This window comes from Euprymna scolopes, chromosome 24 (genome assembly GCF_053919585.1).
Source record: "Euprymna scolopes isolate OS-2025 chromosome 24, ASM5391958v1, whole genome shotgun sequence".
Lineage (NCBI taxonomy): Eukaryota > Metazoa > Mollusca > Cephalopoda > Sepiida > Sepiolidae > Euprymna > Euprymna scolopes.
The window spans coordinates 18771510-18788817 of record NC_136505.1 but is presented as its reverse complement, the minus strand read 5'-3'; the positions used below and the strand labels follow the sequence as shown (position 1 = coordinate 18788817).

General features: G+C 36.1%; 1 protein-coding gene across 5 annotated transcripts in view; it reads left to right on the top strand.

Moving 5' to 3' along the window:
* Nucleotides 1-17308, top strand: part of LOC145246619 (uncharacterized) — a 538839-nt gene that overhangs the window by 240003 nt on the left and 281528 nt on the right. For all 5 annotated transcript variants that reach the window (XM_080108293.1, XM_080108292.1, XM_080108291.1 and 2 more), the window contains exon 15: nt 16626-16684. In XM_080108293.1, the coding sequence (XP_079964419.1) occupies nt 16626-16684 (59 nt within the window). The remainder of the gene's footprint in view (nt 1-16625; nt 16685-17308) is intronic.

Genomic DNA, 17308 nt, shown 5'->3' with positions numbered 1-17308 from the left:
TGTTGCTTGTTGGGCTTGTAGTTCGTTGGAGCATCCGCAATTAAAATACTTCTAAAACAAGCTGAGGGATGCAACATTTCGTCAATGAAACAGAGATTGAAGCTTAGATGACAGTTCAGGACCTATCCAGTTGGCATCTAGCTTTTTTGAACCCTGTCCAGGAGTGAAAAATTAATAGTAGATGCACCAGTCCAAATGTGACAACAATACTCCATACATGGGCGAATGGTGGGCTTGTAGAGGTACAGGATACTTTCATACTTTATTTTTAAAACCAAAAAGAAAAAGAAATCCATAAATATTTCATAAAGAAATATATTTTTACTAGAAGGTCACCCGGCGTTGCCCGATTGTAAAATATTCATAAATATTATATTTCAATTCATGCAGAAACTCAGACATGTGCATGTCAGTTTTTTCTAAACAGTTCACTTCTTGTAAGAAAAAAAAGAAATAAAAAAAGAAAATACTTGGGTCGAAATCGAAACCCAAACACAGTGAGTCAAGTAGGATAATCATTAGGCCAGCTAGACATGATCTTTAAAAAGTGTTTTCAAAACCTACTTATTTTTAACATAATGAATCTGTCATGTGAACCGTTCATGCATGCGCATTCGTGGAACAGTTGACAAACAGATAAAAATCTGACGCCCCCCCCCACAAGCACCAATTTTCCAATTTTGACCCCTTAGCAGCTCGTTTTTCTGACTGAAAACCGATTAAAATGTTTTCCACATATCTGAATATCCTATATATCAAATTTCAAATCTATAGATCAAAATTCTATTGAGGATATAGGTTGAGAAGTGTCCTCACACACACACACACACACACACACACACACATTCTCACTTCTATAGATATATAGATAATGCTTAAATGAAGCAATAACATTTTATTTATTATTTTATGCAAAAATAAAAAATAATAATAATTAAGTAAAATATGAAGATTTTATCTGTGAACTTTGAGTCGCCTCTTCTTCTGATTTACCTTTAAAAGCAATCACTTAGAAACTTGAATAAACAATGCAAATAATCTATGTGTATGGTTTTTGGTTGCAATCATTCTCCTTTTTTTTTTTCATTTTTCTTACTTAAAACAGTTTTATTCTATATTTTTATCCATACTTGTTGTTTCATCACGTTTTGACCAACTATTCCTCTGGACTTCGTCAGGTGATTAACTGCGATGGGATAGGAATGCTGAGTAGTCTCTTAACTGTATCCTCAGTAATTACTGCCTTCCATAATTATTGTTGTTTCACCATGTTTTCGCCAACTAATCCTTTGGCCTGCTTTGGGTAGGATTAAAACTGCTATCTTCAGACAATACTCACCTGGGACTGTAAAGATTCAATGTCTCTATCCACGCTGCCAATGGCCCTGAAGGACAATCAAGGTTGAATTTTTTGGTCTCATAAATCCAAGTTTTTTGTTCTTATCTGGTCTTCCACCATCGGATCTGTATCGAATGGTATATTATTTTTTATTATTGGAATCCTTTGAGATGAGTAATCTGTATAATTATTTATTTATTTGTGGACTGTTATCCTCATCTTTCATGTTTCAACAAAGCCAGAAGAATAGTTGACCGAAATGTGGTGAAACAAATATAAAGATGAGGATAACAGTCTGCAAATAAATAAATAAATAAATAAATAAATAAATATACAAATTACTTATCTCAAAGGATTCCAATAATAAAAAAAGTATAATTCTAATCGTAATTTGCCATTATTATCAGACAAACACTTTGCAAAATTACAACCATATATATAACTGTTCTCATGGGGGATAATCTCAATAACTATTATCCTTTCATTATATTACATTATCTTCAAGTGGCCTTTAGCCTTGATAAGTAGTTATTTATTAGTATTTTTTTAACTCTAAAAATAAGAAAACTTCTTTTGCATTAATTTCAAGTTATCTCTCTTGAACTATACTAACCACAGTGAGAAATTAATCTGCCGATTTTGGAATATTAAAAGTTATTATTTAAAAGCAATCATTCGTATTATTTGGATAACTGTTCTCCTCTTGAGCGTTATTTACACAACGTTTCGGTCGATGTAACCTCCGACCTTCTTCAGGTGTACCTTATCGTACTCAGGAATCATTCTGTCGAACTCAGAAATCTTTCTGTCAAACTTATTTAATCCACAGGAGTAGCATGCTTTTGTTCTGACAGATATGATTAGGGTAAGGGTTTTGCTGGGAGGTTAGGGTTTAGGACTAACTCTGGCGTCTGTAATATTTTATCTAGGCTGGCTAAAAATTCATCGTCACGTGCTTAATTGTTATGACTGATTAAAATCAAAAACCTTTTTTTTTTCTTCCAATTTGTCAAAAGTCGTCTGCTTTGCTCCTATTGGCTAACCCTGTCTGCTATCGCTTTCTGGTTGGCTGATCAGCAATATGACCAGTTTCCAGTCCAGCATACCGGTTCGTAATATGCATCAGTATTGGACTTTGTTGTGTTTTCAGATGTATACGTTGCTGGCGTGGCTGTCTGTCTCTCATGAAGAGAATTTAAATTATAATGAAAGAAATTCTGCCGAACGCTGTCCTCCTTTGCAAACGAAGCAGTGGGTTTAATTTGACAGTAATTAGGATTAATTAACTACTGTGATGAAAGAGTTCAAGTTTAAAATACATAGTTAATCAACTGAGATGTTTATGACAATCACGTCAAACGTTGAGTCAGCTATTTACAGATTATGCACTTTTTGAACTCCTGCTGACAGAAAACATTGCATTAGTTGTGTTGCAGAGTTATAATTCTGAAAGGACGATTGACAGAACTCCTCTTCACTTAACCATTTCAATTCACACCAACAAATCTATGTAATCCTATTTGAATTGTATCCTTTCACTATAGATTTTCATGTTATACAAAACACTGAGACAATCGTTGTTGCAATTATATATCAAACAATAGGTGTAATATTTGAAAGACATACCCATCTTTATGACTAACTATAGATATCTCTGTCCAATTTTTTTCTTTAATTCATTTAGTAAAAATATTTTGTAAATGCAATATTATTTCATACTAAAATTAATTTTTTATAATTTACTTAATTGAATAGCTAGAACATTCATTTATACTATGTAAATGCGGGTTGGTTATAGGAACTATTTGCAAGTACTTTTTATTTGAATAATAGATGAAACTAATTCCATCCTTTCATTATAAATTTTCACATCATATAGAACATGGAGACAATCATTGTTGCAATTATATATCAGGCAATAAGTGTAATATTTGAAAGCAAAAGGTACTGATGATACTACAATATGGTTCATTTGTAGTCTTGTTCCTGGCTACATATAGTGTATTTTGGGGATAGTACGTCTCTGGAAACTGCCGAGAACAGCGCTAACAATAAATAAATTATGCAATTGAATTACCAAATAAAAAACATGAATGGGTCAGTAAGCAAGTGTTAACTCAACAAGATTTTGAAAATAAGATGAGAAAACGAATTTACGAACAAAGTATATTTATATCAACAATTTTACAGAAATGTAAAATATATGAAGGTCATTCCAAAAGTAATGCTTCCTATTTTTTTTTTTTATACTGCTCAAATGAATCAGAGGGGATTGCAAATTGCATTGTTATGATAATTGAACTTATACTTTCATGATCTGAAAGTTTCATCTCTTTGTTACAGATATTTACGGTGCGAGAATCTAAGAAAGCAACTCCTGTCATAGACGTGCATTAGAAGTAAAGATGGGTCATTAAATTCTCCCATGCAGAAAAAATTGAATCAATCAATATTCACCGGCAAGCCAACCGAACAAAGAAAAGAAGCGTTTATGCTTGTTTGTCTCATCTTGCATACGGTTTCTGATCTACCACAAATCTCTGTAGTCCTGAAAGGAAAAATGACAGGACTCTTCACGAAAATTGTTAATCACAACAAATCTCAGCTTTGATGTTTTACTCTCTGCGGTCAAACATTCCACTTTATATCCTCACTAATTCATCCCTCTTAAAGCAGCTAATCTCCTCACATGCAAATTAATGCCTCATCTCAAAAAAGAATCCAGCTACAAACATAAGTTATTTACCTCTTTTTCTCTCCGTGATACCCGCATCTAACATACCAAACAGATGCGCTGCCACTTTGTGAATAGTTTCTTCTATTACAAGAGTGACAAAAAGATATTAGAATTGCCGGATTGTAGATGGTTGATGTTCATTGTATGAAGGAAAAACATTTTCGAATAAATATCTATCCTTTTGGCCTGGGGTTTGGGGGGGGGTTTCTTCCGAAGTTAGTTGGTGACGATTATAAGTAATTGCGAGATAAGATGGGAGCCAGAAATTAGGGGTGGGGGACTGAAAATGATAATATAATGGATTGATTATACAATATTTAAGATCAACTTGGTAGATAAACATTTATGGACGAGAAAAAAAAAAAAAAAAAAAAATTAAAGCTAGCATTTAATACAACAGAAATACATAAATTAAATACTGAAATAAAATGTAGTTATTAATATTTGAATCTTAAAATAAAAAGTGCGAATTAATAGAGAAAATCACTTATCACAACAACGCATTCCGTCTCCAAACTAGTGAAGAATTTAACTTTTAATAGCGTTCAGAAGATTTTTTTTTTAAATTAACCGTTAAGAGAAAGCGTGATTTTATTCTGAACTTTAACTAATCACGTTTTAAGCAACTTATGATATAAAACAAAATCGGATGGGGGGGGGTTTCTTCCGAAGTTAGTTGGTGACGATTATAAGTAATTGCGAGATAAGATGGGAGCCAGAAATTAGGGGTGGGGGACTGAAAATGATAATATAATGGATTGATTATACAATATTTAAGATCAACTTGGTAGATAAACATTTATGGACGAGAAAAAAAAAAAAAAAAAAAAAATTAAAGCTAGCATTTAATACAACAGAAATACATAAATTAAATACTGAAATAAAATGTAGTTATTAATATTTGAATCTTAAAATAAAAAGTGCGAATTAATAGAGAAAATCACTTATCACAACAACGCATTCCGTCTCCAAACTAGTGAAGAATTTAACTTTTTTGGCCTTTGATAAAAATGGTTATTACCCTCTTTGTAGTTTTATGAACGGGCGTGTCTAAAGAATATTGGTTATTATTACACTCTGTGTAGTTTTATGAATGGGCGTGGCTTAAGAATATCTGTTATTATTACACGTTTTGTAGTTTTATGAATGGGTGTGGCTTAAGAATATCGGTTATTATTACACGTTTTGTAGTTTTATGAATAGGCATGGCTTAAGAATATCGGTCATTATTACACATTTTGTAGTTTTATAAATGGGCGTGGCTTAAGAATATCGGTTATTATTACACGTTTTGTAGTTTTATAAATGGGCGTGGCTTAAGAATATCGGTTATTATTACACTCTTTGTAGTTTTATGAATGGGCGTGGCTTAAGAATATCGGTTATTATTACACTCTTTGTAGTTTTATGAATGGGCGTGGCTTAAGAATATCGGTTATTATTAAACTCTTTGTAGTTTTATGAATGGGCGTAGCTTAATAATATCAGTTATTATTAAACTCTTTGTAGTTTTATGAATGGGCGTAGCTTAATAATATCAGTTATTATTAAACTCTTTGTAGTTTTATGAATGGGCGTAGCTTAATAACATCAGTTATTATTAAACTCTTTGTAGTTTTATGAATGGGCGTAGCTTAATAATATCAGTTATTATTAAAGTCTTTGTTGTTTATGAATGGGCGTGGCTTAAGAATATCGGTTATTATTACACTCTGTACTTTTATGAATGTCTTAAAAATATCGGTTTTCAAGTTGGTTTGCATATGCTGTTGTAGTTCGATCAAAATTAATTTGGCCAAAAAATAGAAAAGTGCAACAAGACATAATTTATTTGCATTAACATACAATCTGAATGTTTGTTCAACCCCGAAATGAATGACATTCATCCTAGGCAGGTTGAACCAGCTTCCTCCTAAGGAGTATGTTTCATGGAAATATTAAATTAACAAGCGGTCCCTTATCACTTGTATATCCCCATCAGAGAAAATGACGATGTTAAGTGTTAGCAGTTCCTGCAAGGGATGTCAACGCCCTATTACATACAGCACCTGGTATTCACAAATAGTTACCCATCTGATACTAACCAGGCACAACGTTGCTTAACTTCAATGATCTAATGAGAACTAGTGTGCCAACATGATTATACCATATATGTTTGTACAAAATTGCTTTAAATCTGGATATTTTAGTCATTATCATATCCTCCTCTGGTAGGTTGTTCCACGCAAAAGAGGTACAGAGAATGCTGTGCTTCATGTCATGTATTGAGCCAAAATCAATGGGGGAACATCTTTTGTGGGTGTCCACAGAAACCACGACTTTGCATTGAGGTAAAACTTTCTCGAAATGTGACCTTTAATTTTTATTGATGATGTTATTTTTTTTATTGACATTTCACCCTGAACAAGGCACAGAACCACTCAGTCGTGGGGAGCTACTATTTGGGACCAGTTTTGCAGGGATAGTATTTATGAAGTTAGGCAGCGAGATGTTTGTTCATATTACCCTTGAACTTCTGCATGTCAGTAAAGTCAGAGAAGCAGGGGCCCGGGAGGGAATTCCAAAGTGCAACAGCCCAAGGGAAAAAGCTATTCGAGTAGAAGGCTTTACAGCATCTACAGTGTAGGGGTGGGATTTTGCTGTTTGTTCAGGGTATTTTTGTTGAGGGAGTACTAGTGCTCAGAGTTTGTCAGAACACTTGCCACTGAGATACTTGTAAAACAGACACTAGGATTCCACGTTTCAGCGATGGGACAGAGGTTGAAGTTTAGTTGATAGTTCAGGACCTATTAGGTTAGCGACTCTTTTGTGAACCCTGTCTTGGAGCAAGAAACTAGTAGCAGATGCACCAGCCCAAATGAGACAACAATACTTCATACATGGGCGAACCGTTATATATATGTTATCTATTAGAATCAAGTTTCCTCACATCCTCTGCAGCTCAGTTTAGAATAGATTTAATTTTTGGAACAGCTCTTTATAGGTAAACATGAAGAGTCCTGTTAGCATTCTGCTTTCCAACTGTTGAACACGCGCCAGGTGTAAACTATTTTTTGTAGATTAGGATTTTTTGCTTAGATGACATAATCAAGAATAGGCTGTGCCAAATTAATACCATAGTACCTTTAACGTATGTATGAACGTGTGTCGTGATTTCCAGATTATAAATTATTTGATCGGGAGATCTTATTTATTAAAAAGGAGGATAGAAAGTTATAACATACTATGAACGTTAAATTATTAGTGTGCTAATTTAATTTTCGTAGTAAGTTAAAACTATCTGTTCTCCTTTTTTTAATAAATAGGATCTCCTGATCACCTAAGACACAATGTAAAGAAAATATTTTATTTTTTATGTTGTTTTTGGGCTGTACATGAAGCTAAAATATATCTTCTTGTTCTTCTGGTTAAGATCCAAAGATAGTTTCTGTTCCGTCTAAAATATTGTGGGGTTTCCATTCATGGCGAGCGCCTATACAATGGAAATATTTCACAGACTCCTATAAAGATATTGGAGATAAACCGTAATAACCAGATATGCGCTGACACTACATTAAGCAGATTACTTAGATAAAAACTTTTACAGTTTTAACAGACCCTGTCAGTGGGCATTAGAATACACCGACTGCCCCCCTGCAGAGGGTAAAAGACCCTCAATGGGGGTCCTGGATATGACCTTAAACTATATCCAGTGGTGAGACCCCAGCTTGCGGGCTTTGGGGAGTGTGGAGCCACCCTTTAATTACCATTGCTCCCAGGTTCGCTCTGACCCAGAGTGGTAGTACCTGTTAGAGTTCCAACTATGGGTTTAATAGAAACCGACTTGAAAACAACAAATATATTCTGTTAAAAAATTTTTCTTCAAAATCTTTGGATTCGGTATTAAATAACCCGAAAAGGGTTGATATGCCGTAAAACAAAAACAACCAACCAACCAACCAACCAGTTTTAACAAAAGGGCTACAATAATATCGCAAGGTCTCCATTCATGCTGAACGTCCACAGAATTCCCAGCAGTAATATATTACATATGGAATTTTCACAGGTGTCGCTAGTATGTATAAAAGATGCAAAGTATTTGATGTATCTTACTGAAGAGCCCAAAGGAGGGCGAAACTAGAATTTAGGATCTTCTGTTTATGGCTGGCTTGGTGTGTGTGAGCTGCAGTGTGTGTCGGATTTTGCAAAAACAATTGTTTGCATTTGTAGTTATGTGTAGCATCTCTACTTACTTGCCTCGACATGGCGACAGAGTTAGAAAGATAAAATGTCGGTTTTTAGTGTAGGGAAAATCCAGCTCCTCAGGAAAGGAGCAATCTGGATTGGGACAGAAATAAAAATTACCTCAGTCTAGAAGTATTACTCGTTTATTTACCAAAGACAGAAAAAAATGAAGTTTAGTATCAGAACAGATACCACACTTTGATCCGAGCTAAAAAAAAATTATATTTTGTCTCTTTTAAGACGGTTAACATAAGTATAAAAATCTTGTCTCACAGTTGCCGACCAAAAAGGAGTTCAGCGGGTGAGACCAGAGGAGATCACTGTTTATAGCACAACAGGAGGAACATCTACTCTGTTTTCGGATTAGTTTTATCTCCTTGGTTACCTTAGATTAGCATTATTGTACATGCATACACATGATATAGTTTTATCTGTGTGTAATTGATTCTGCATGGAAGGGTTAAGTCCGGACGATTATCAGGGAAAATTATTTTACTGGTAAGTAGACGCATAGCAAGAATTTTTTTTTTCTTATAAAATGTAGAAGCTTAACAACAACAATAACATGTACATTGTTTCCATCATGTCTATTGTCCTCATCAATATTGATATTCATATTTCTAAGGTCTAAGCTAAATGCATATAGAGGAGTGTGTACCAACTGGATTCTTTTTTCTTTTTTTTAATTCAATTTCCACCCCAAACAAGGCACAGTGCCACATTGATGTAGGGGGCTATTATCAAGGACATAATTTGCGGGGGTATTATAAAGGGAGATGAGCAGCAAGATGTTTGTCCACATTACACTTGAACTTCTGCATGTCAGTACAATTGGGAAAGCAGAATCCTGGAAGGGAGTTCGAAAGTCTAGCAGTTCTAGGGAAGAAACTATTAGAGTATAAGGCTTTCTTACACCTAGGGATCTCTACAGTGTACGGGTTGTCGGGGGTATTTACACTGAGAGGTACAAATGCTTGTAGTTCGTCAGAGCATTCACCATTAAAATACTTGTAGAACAGGCAGAGGGATACAACATCTCGTCGATGGGACAGAGGCTGAAGCTTAGATGACAGTTCAGGATCTATCAAGTTGGCGACTCTCTTTTGAACCCTGTCCAAGAGTGAGAGATTAGTAGCAGATGCACCAGCCCAAATGTGACAACAATACTATACATGGTCGAATGGTGGCTTTATAGAGGTACAGGATACTGTCAGGTATAAGTAGCTTTCTAGCACGGTAGAGAGAGCCCACCTTCTTCGCAGCAGCCTAAGCAATGCTCTCAATGTATCTGTTCCAACTCATGTTCCCTGTGAATGTTAGGCCAAGAGTTTAAAAGAAGTACTTTCAAGTAATGTGTTTTTGGCCATTGCTGTCCCCAATCATTGTTTCAATGACATCAACATGGATTTGTATTATTTGAATTCATTGAACTACTCTTCTCATCTTGAGTGTGATTTTCATAACATTTTGGTCGATGTAACCTTCGACCTTCTTCAGGTATATCTTGTCAAACTCGGGAATTTGGGCAGAATTTTAAATGGGATCCTTTATTTACTTCACGGGGGTAGTGTGCTCTTGTTTTGTCAGCCATGACTGGATAGAGGTCCTAAGAAATTTGCAATTATATTTTTCGGTCACCCACACTAAAAATTGAACCTTCATCATTCAGGAGAATATCAATTTTACAATGGATTTTTTTTTCCAAGTACTCTGACCACTGCGTCACAGGTTTTTGCAGATAGTTCTAGTACGAATTTTAGGAGTCTTAAACCTGGCTGACAGAACAAGAGCATGCTACCCCATGAAGTAAATAAAAGGTTCTGTTCAAATTTCATCCAAATTACCAAGTTTGACAGAAACATTCCCGAGTTCAACAAGATACACCTGAAGAAGGTCGGAGGTTACATCAACCAAAACGTTGTGAAAATAACACTCAAGATGAGAATGATAGTCACATGACTCCAAATAATATGAATAACCAATCCTCATCTCAAAAATTCAGAAACGTCATGGATTGTTCACTCGGAATTTCTAGATGTTTTTTGTTTTAGAAAATTTCTAGATATGTTTTTTGTTTTAGAAAATTTCTAGATGTTTTTTGTTTTAGAAAATTTCTAGATATGTTTTTTGTTTTAGAAAATTTCTAGATGTTTTTTGTTTTAGAAAATTTCTAGATGTTTTTTGTTTTAGAAAATTTCTAGATGTTTTTTGTTTTAGAAAAATCCAATTCCTTCCATCTCTTACTGACTCAGTCATTGTCATTGCTCTCAGTACCCAAACTGCTGATAATGGCATTTTCTACCCCCTTTTCGATTTCTATAAGAACGTATGAATACCCTGGTTCCATGTGGAAAGATCCCATGAAAAAAGTATGATGTCAGATGACATCTTTTCAGTTTAAAGTGTTTGTGTCTTAGACAGAGGACTGGCATCAGACCTTTCAGAGTTAGACACAGGAGATTTGGACATGTGCACAATTTTCATATTTTTCCGCAACATATTAAAAACGACCTTGTGTCACTACTTTCACCTTATGTCATTGTCACAGGGCTAATCAGTAATAATTCAGAAATTTTAACAGGTCAGCAATGATTATTCCATATTTAAAATATTCTACTCATCATCTTGTTTTAGGATTTAAAGTGCTGTGTCTGGGACTCTGCTCTGGGCAACACCGGGTAACATTGCATGTCTACTCTCCATGCAGTCTGGTCCAAAAGGATGATACCACAAATGTTGCAAGCAATCCTGTCATTTCGTACACACTCAAACCAGATCTTTCTTGGTCTTCCATGAATCCTCATGCTTCGCGGTGTCCATGCGTGTTATTAAGTAGACACTAGCACGCAAGTACATGTATTTGGTGACTTCAATGTCCACCACAGTAATTGGTTTGGTTTCTCTACTTACACAGATGCAGCTGGTAGCATAACACTAAGCTTTTCTATATTTCATTCTTTACCACAGACAGTTATGTTTCCGACCTATTTCCCAGATCAGCAAGATCAACAAGCCTCACTTCTAGATCTATTTCTGACCACAGTTCCCGATTGTGTAACAAATGCCCATAGCCTACTCAGGAATGCTGATAAGGCTGTGGTAATGATAAAATCACCCTAAACTCTCGACCTAAAGCTGAAGAGCCTTTGCTCCAAATGACAAGGTACTATAAGAAGGCTGACTGGGAAGCCATCAGGGATCTCATAAGAGATGCCCCATGGGGAAACATCTTTTCTCTTCCTGCAGATCAGTACACAAATGAGACCACTGAATGGTTCAAAGCGGCAATTGAAGCACATGTTTCCACATGGAAGTTCTACAGTAAACCCCACTCTCCCCAATGGTTTACTTCTACCTGTGCAGCTATCATTTCTCAAAAGCAGCATACATACCGCAAACTTATCTGATATAAGTCCAGTATAAACAGACAAAAGTTTATAGAAGCTAGAAGTAATTGTAGGAAAAAAATAGTGACAGCTAAGAGAGAATACACCAAAACTACCAGAAAATGCGTTGAAGCACAGAAATTAGGAACTTGTGATTTCTGGAAAATTTACAACAGTGTAGTAAATAATGGGTAATCAACAGTTTCCCCACCATCCAACAATCATGAAGTTGTTTGCACGGGAAACCAAGAAGGCTAACATGCTTCCCAGTCGGTTTGCTTCAAACTCAACAAATTGGACCCAGCAATCAACCCCCTCTCTGATTTTCCTTTGCGGACAGACACCACGCAAAATAATCTGAAAATTACCCCTTCTCAAGTGCAAATCAAAAAAAGTCTTGACACCTCAAAAGCATGTGACCCGATCTCATCCCAGCTGTGCTATTAAAAAAATGCTCCACCGAGGTTGTTCCAGTTCTCTCCAAATTTTTCAACAAATGCCTTAATGAATCATGCTTTCCTGACTGCTGGAAAATTGTTTCCATGGCACCAGTTTACAAGAATTCTGGTGAAATATCTGACCCATTAAATTATTGCTCCATTAGCTTCTTCCTGTTTCTCGCCAAAATATTTGTGTCCATAATTAATCAAGCTCTAGTCCACAACCTTACAGTTGCTAAACTTCTGTCCAACCAACAATATGAATTTAGGCAAGCCCGTTTTACTGTATATATCCTAACTGTAATCTCTGACTGTATATACCATGCACTGGACAAAGCAGGGGAGAGTAGTGCAGTAGCCCAAGATATATCTAAGGCTTTTTACAGGGTATGGCACGATGGTATTCTCAGGAAAATCAGATCATATGATATTACTAGATGAATACCTAACATAATTAAATCCTTCTTAAGTAAGAGAAGAATCCAGGCTGTCCTCAATGGTTGTATGTTAAAAAATATGATATAAATGCAAGTGTACCTTAGGGGTCAATCCTTGAACCTTTATTATTCCTGATAGTCATAAATGACCGCCCTCATAAAATTGTCTCTGAGATGGGTACATTTGCTGATGACACCACACTCTATAACATGCACGGGTGGTGTGTGTGTGTGTAGGGGGGGGGTGAATGAACACATATCTAAGGCAATGGTGGAAACACTAGAGGAAGACCTCCAATCTGCAGTAAAATGGAGACAAAAATGGCCGGTAACATACAATGCTGTGAAGACTAAGCTTGTTTCCTTTAATAATTACAAGGAAACTTCTCAACCACTAATAGCTATGGCTAATGATACATTACCTGAAAATACTTCGTTAAAACTCTCCAGTAAAACGTTCATAGGGAGCATGAGTTGGAACAGATACATTGAGGGCATTACCAAGACTGCTGCAAGAAGGTGGGCTCTCTCTACCATGCTAGAAAGTTACTTACGCTTGAAAGTATCCTATACCTCTACAAGGCCACCATTCAACCATGTATGGAGTATTGTTGCCACATTTGGGCTGGTGCATCTGCTACTAGTCTCTCACTCCTGGACAGGGTTCAAAAGAGAGTTATGAACCTAATAGGTCCTGAACTATCAGCTAAGCTTCAGCCTCTGTCCCATCGACGAAATTTTGCATCCCTTTGCCTGTTTTTCAATTATTTTAACCGTAGATGCTTTGACGAACTATAAGCCCTTGTACCCCCTCGACGTAAATACCCCCGACAAATCCAATAAGCAACAAAATCCCGCCCCTACACAGTAGAAATCCCCAGATGCCAGAAATTTTTCTACTTTAATAGTTTCTTCCCCAGAACTGCTAGACTTTGGAATTCACTTCCAGGTTCCTGCTTCCTCAACTGTACTAACACGCAAAAGTTCAAGTGTAATGTGAATAGACATCTTGCTGCTCAACTCCCTACATAGTAGCCCTGCAATTATATCCCAAATAGTAGCCCTCTCCATTAAAGTGGCACAGTGCCTTGTTTGGAGTGAAAATGCAATTTAAAAAAATCAATTCTGATGTTCTGACTTGCTTACTCCTCCCACACCTCTCATTATCCCTCACAGACTCCCTGCCTTCCTTGATTCTCTTATGCAACTCAAACTAATATGCTTGATTCATGCAAGATGGTCCAAAAGCAGTCTGAAGCATTCCATACGTTTATAGGATATTTTTTTTTTCAAGTTTAAAACATACTTTTATTGCATATTCTAAAGTGTCCTTGCATACAGATTGCATTTTTTGTATCTACAAGCTGTGATAATTAGGCTTGAATAGGGTATGTAGTTGTTCATTTGAACTTGAAATCATAAAAATTGGTCAGTCATCTCATAAGATATACAGCAATAACATACTTAATTTTCAAGAGTCTATGACAATTTTAAATGCCTGTACAAAAAAGTTTGAAAACTTATTGAAGGTACCTTGTATATTAAACATCAAACTTTGGTTCAGACTAGCCAATTTTCATTTGTTATTGTTGTACAATGTTATTGATAATTAAGTAACACACTTTATTACAATTTATTTAACAATTTATTAAACAACTGTAGAAGTAAAGACAAGAGTTTCATTCCAATATTTAATAACAACTTTAATGATTATCTTCGTTAGTACGAGGGGCGTGCAAGTAATGCCCCTGACCCACTTCCCATAGTAGTAGAGCAACGAAACTTGGCACAGTTATTAGTCTTTCTCTACATAGGAACTACCCAGAGTTATGCCTTTTTCCCATCGTTTGATGCAGCTCTGGAGACCGTTTTTGTAGAACACTCCAAGTTGGTTCTCCAACCACGACGTGACTTCAGAAATCAAGGCTGCATAATCTGGGAAACGCTTTCCTTTCAAAAACAACTTCATAGCTGGGAAGAGGTGAAAGTTAGAGGGTGCAAGGTCAGGAGAGTAGGGAAGATGGGGAAGGATTTCATAACCACATGCCTGTGCTTCTGATCTGGCGACATGCGCGTTGTGAACCGGAGCGTTGTCCTGCAGGAGGGTACCTTTGCTGATCTTGCCCCACCTCTTGATTTTGATAGCTTCCCTTAATTTCCTCAAAAGTGAAGCATAATAGGCTCCTGTAATTGTAGTACTCTTTGCCAGGAAATCTGTCATCACTACTCCGTCCTGGTCCCAGAAGACTGTGAGCATGTCCTTGCCAGTGGAGGGCTGCACCCTTGCCTTCTTTGGAGGTGGTGAGTCCAAGTGCTTCCACTGCATTGACTGGGCTTTGGTCTCTGGATCATAGTGATGAACCCAGGTTTCATCCTGAGTAATCAGTCTTTTGAAAAACTTTGACTCATCTTCTTGGCACATCTCTAAATTCATCTTCGAGCACTCGATGCGTTCTCGCTTCTGGAATGGTGTGAGCAACCTGGGAATCCATCTGGCAGACACTTTATACATATGCAAATGGTCATGAATGATAGTTTCCACAGACCCTGTACTAATCTTGACATCTTGGGCTATTTGGCGAATAGTAATGCGCTGATCTTCCAATATGGCAGCCTCAACTTGATGGACAAATGCCTCATCAATGGCAGGAGGCGACCAGGTCTGGGAGCTGTTTCCATAGACTTCCGGCCATGTTTGAATTCGTGATGCCAGCGTTTTACAAGGTCATATGATGGTGCATTATTACCATAAGTTTCTTTCATTTCATCAAAAGTCTCCTGTGATGTGCATCCTTTCAAATACAATAACCGGATCACTGCTCGACATTCAACAGGCTCCATTTTACACCTGACTGTTCAAACACCTGTAAAACAGAAACCACAATTAGTTCAGAGCTGTAATTTGCCACATAACGCGTAGAGATATAAATCATTGCACATGCAAAATTTCAGCTAAATCAGACAACTGGAGTCCTGTAGGAAGATAAAAGTGTTCATGTAGGAATCGTTTTGAAGTCCGTGTGTGGTGGCAGCCATGTTGGCTTGCTTGTCTTCTTGTCGACCAAGGGCCAAAAGACCCAGGCGAAGTTGCGTCCCAACAGCAGAGTGTGTATTCAAATGAGAGCCGAAAGAAAGAGAGGGAATTTCAGTGTGTTCCACTTTTTATAATTTCAGTCATGTGATCAGCTCGCCTAGGTGATGGTCTTTGACTTGACAGGCTAGAAAGGAAGTTGACTGCTACAACCAATCAGCAATGATATTATAAATTCAAAATTTTAAGCCGCGAGTATATACTGCTCCTGCTGCTACACAAATCAAACTTTGATTCAGACTAGCCAATTTTCACTTGTTATTGTTACGCAATAAAAATACTTTACTATAATTTATTTTACAAAAATACTTAATTTGATTCGGAAAGTTACTAATATGGAGACAATCTTAAATAAACAATAAATAAGAGAAATAATAATTTTTTTTTCGTAAGAGTTAACGTCCCTTTTTGTTTATTTATTTATTTATTATTATTTTTTTTTAAGACATGATTACAGGAAATAGAAATATTTACAAAAGACATTTCAATGTAACGGATCCTGGGCAACGCCGTATCAGTGCAACTTGTGATTTAAATAAATTGGAAGAGAGCGAGAGAGATCACGTTTCTTCTCCTTCTTCTTCGTGAAAAGCACGCTCAACAGAATAGAAAACCTGTACTTACTGTCTGATAGTTTTGCTTCTCCACCTCTAATCACTCTTGACTGTAATCCTCTCTTCTCCCCCCCCCCCCCCAAAAAAAAAATTAATCACCCTTTGTGTTAAATATGGTTTAATCCCGGTGATCTGCCGGTTTTACTCGAGTGGTTTGAGGTTTAAAGCGTCTCTAGTAGTTAGGGGGGTAAAAAAAGAAAAGCAATGAACATTTTTTTTTTTAAGTCACTCAGTCAGGCGGTTGCATTTTATTTTATTTGTTTCTCATTTAGTGATCAGACAAATATTCAAAAAACACGACAAAAATAAAAGCATCAATTCCATTGGCAACCTTTTCTTTACTCTGCTTTTTTGCAGACGCTACAATTAAAGTTGGAAGTACACGATTACAAGGACCAAATCAACAACATCCACAGGTAAACTAATTATTCTCACCTTTTGTTTCTTTCGACAGACATTTACGATGTTTGGCGTTTATTTAAAATTAACCCTATTTTCTAAAACAAAAATACAGAAAAATCTTGGGGGGGGGGAAATCCATGATATGCGTACCCGTCACAGAATGAAGATGCCATATTCCAAATATCACGTAAATTGATTAAGTGTGTGTGCGTGCGTGTGTGTGTGTGTGTGTGTGTGTATGTTTTTTAACTAAGAAAATCAAATTTTATGACAAAACGAGACGTTATGCTTTTATCTGCCATGTTTAATAAGGGGGAGACAACTCAATTCGAACTATCGAGATCAAAATCAATCTTATAATAATGACTACAATTTTCTATTAAAATCGTTTAAAATCGAAAAAAAAGAAGACTTTAATTCTTCGTTATAATAGCGAAAATCAAAAATTTGAATTTCAAGTAAAAACCACTGCTAATTACTATGTCGCAGTAATGAAAATATCCAAAAATTACGAAAAACGATAGGGTAGAAAATTAATTATTGAAGAAAAAGTTACTTGGTCAAATTTACTTGGTTTTTAGAATATGACATATTCGATCAGTATAAAAAAATTTTCTGCATTTTTTTTTTTTTTTTTT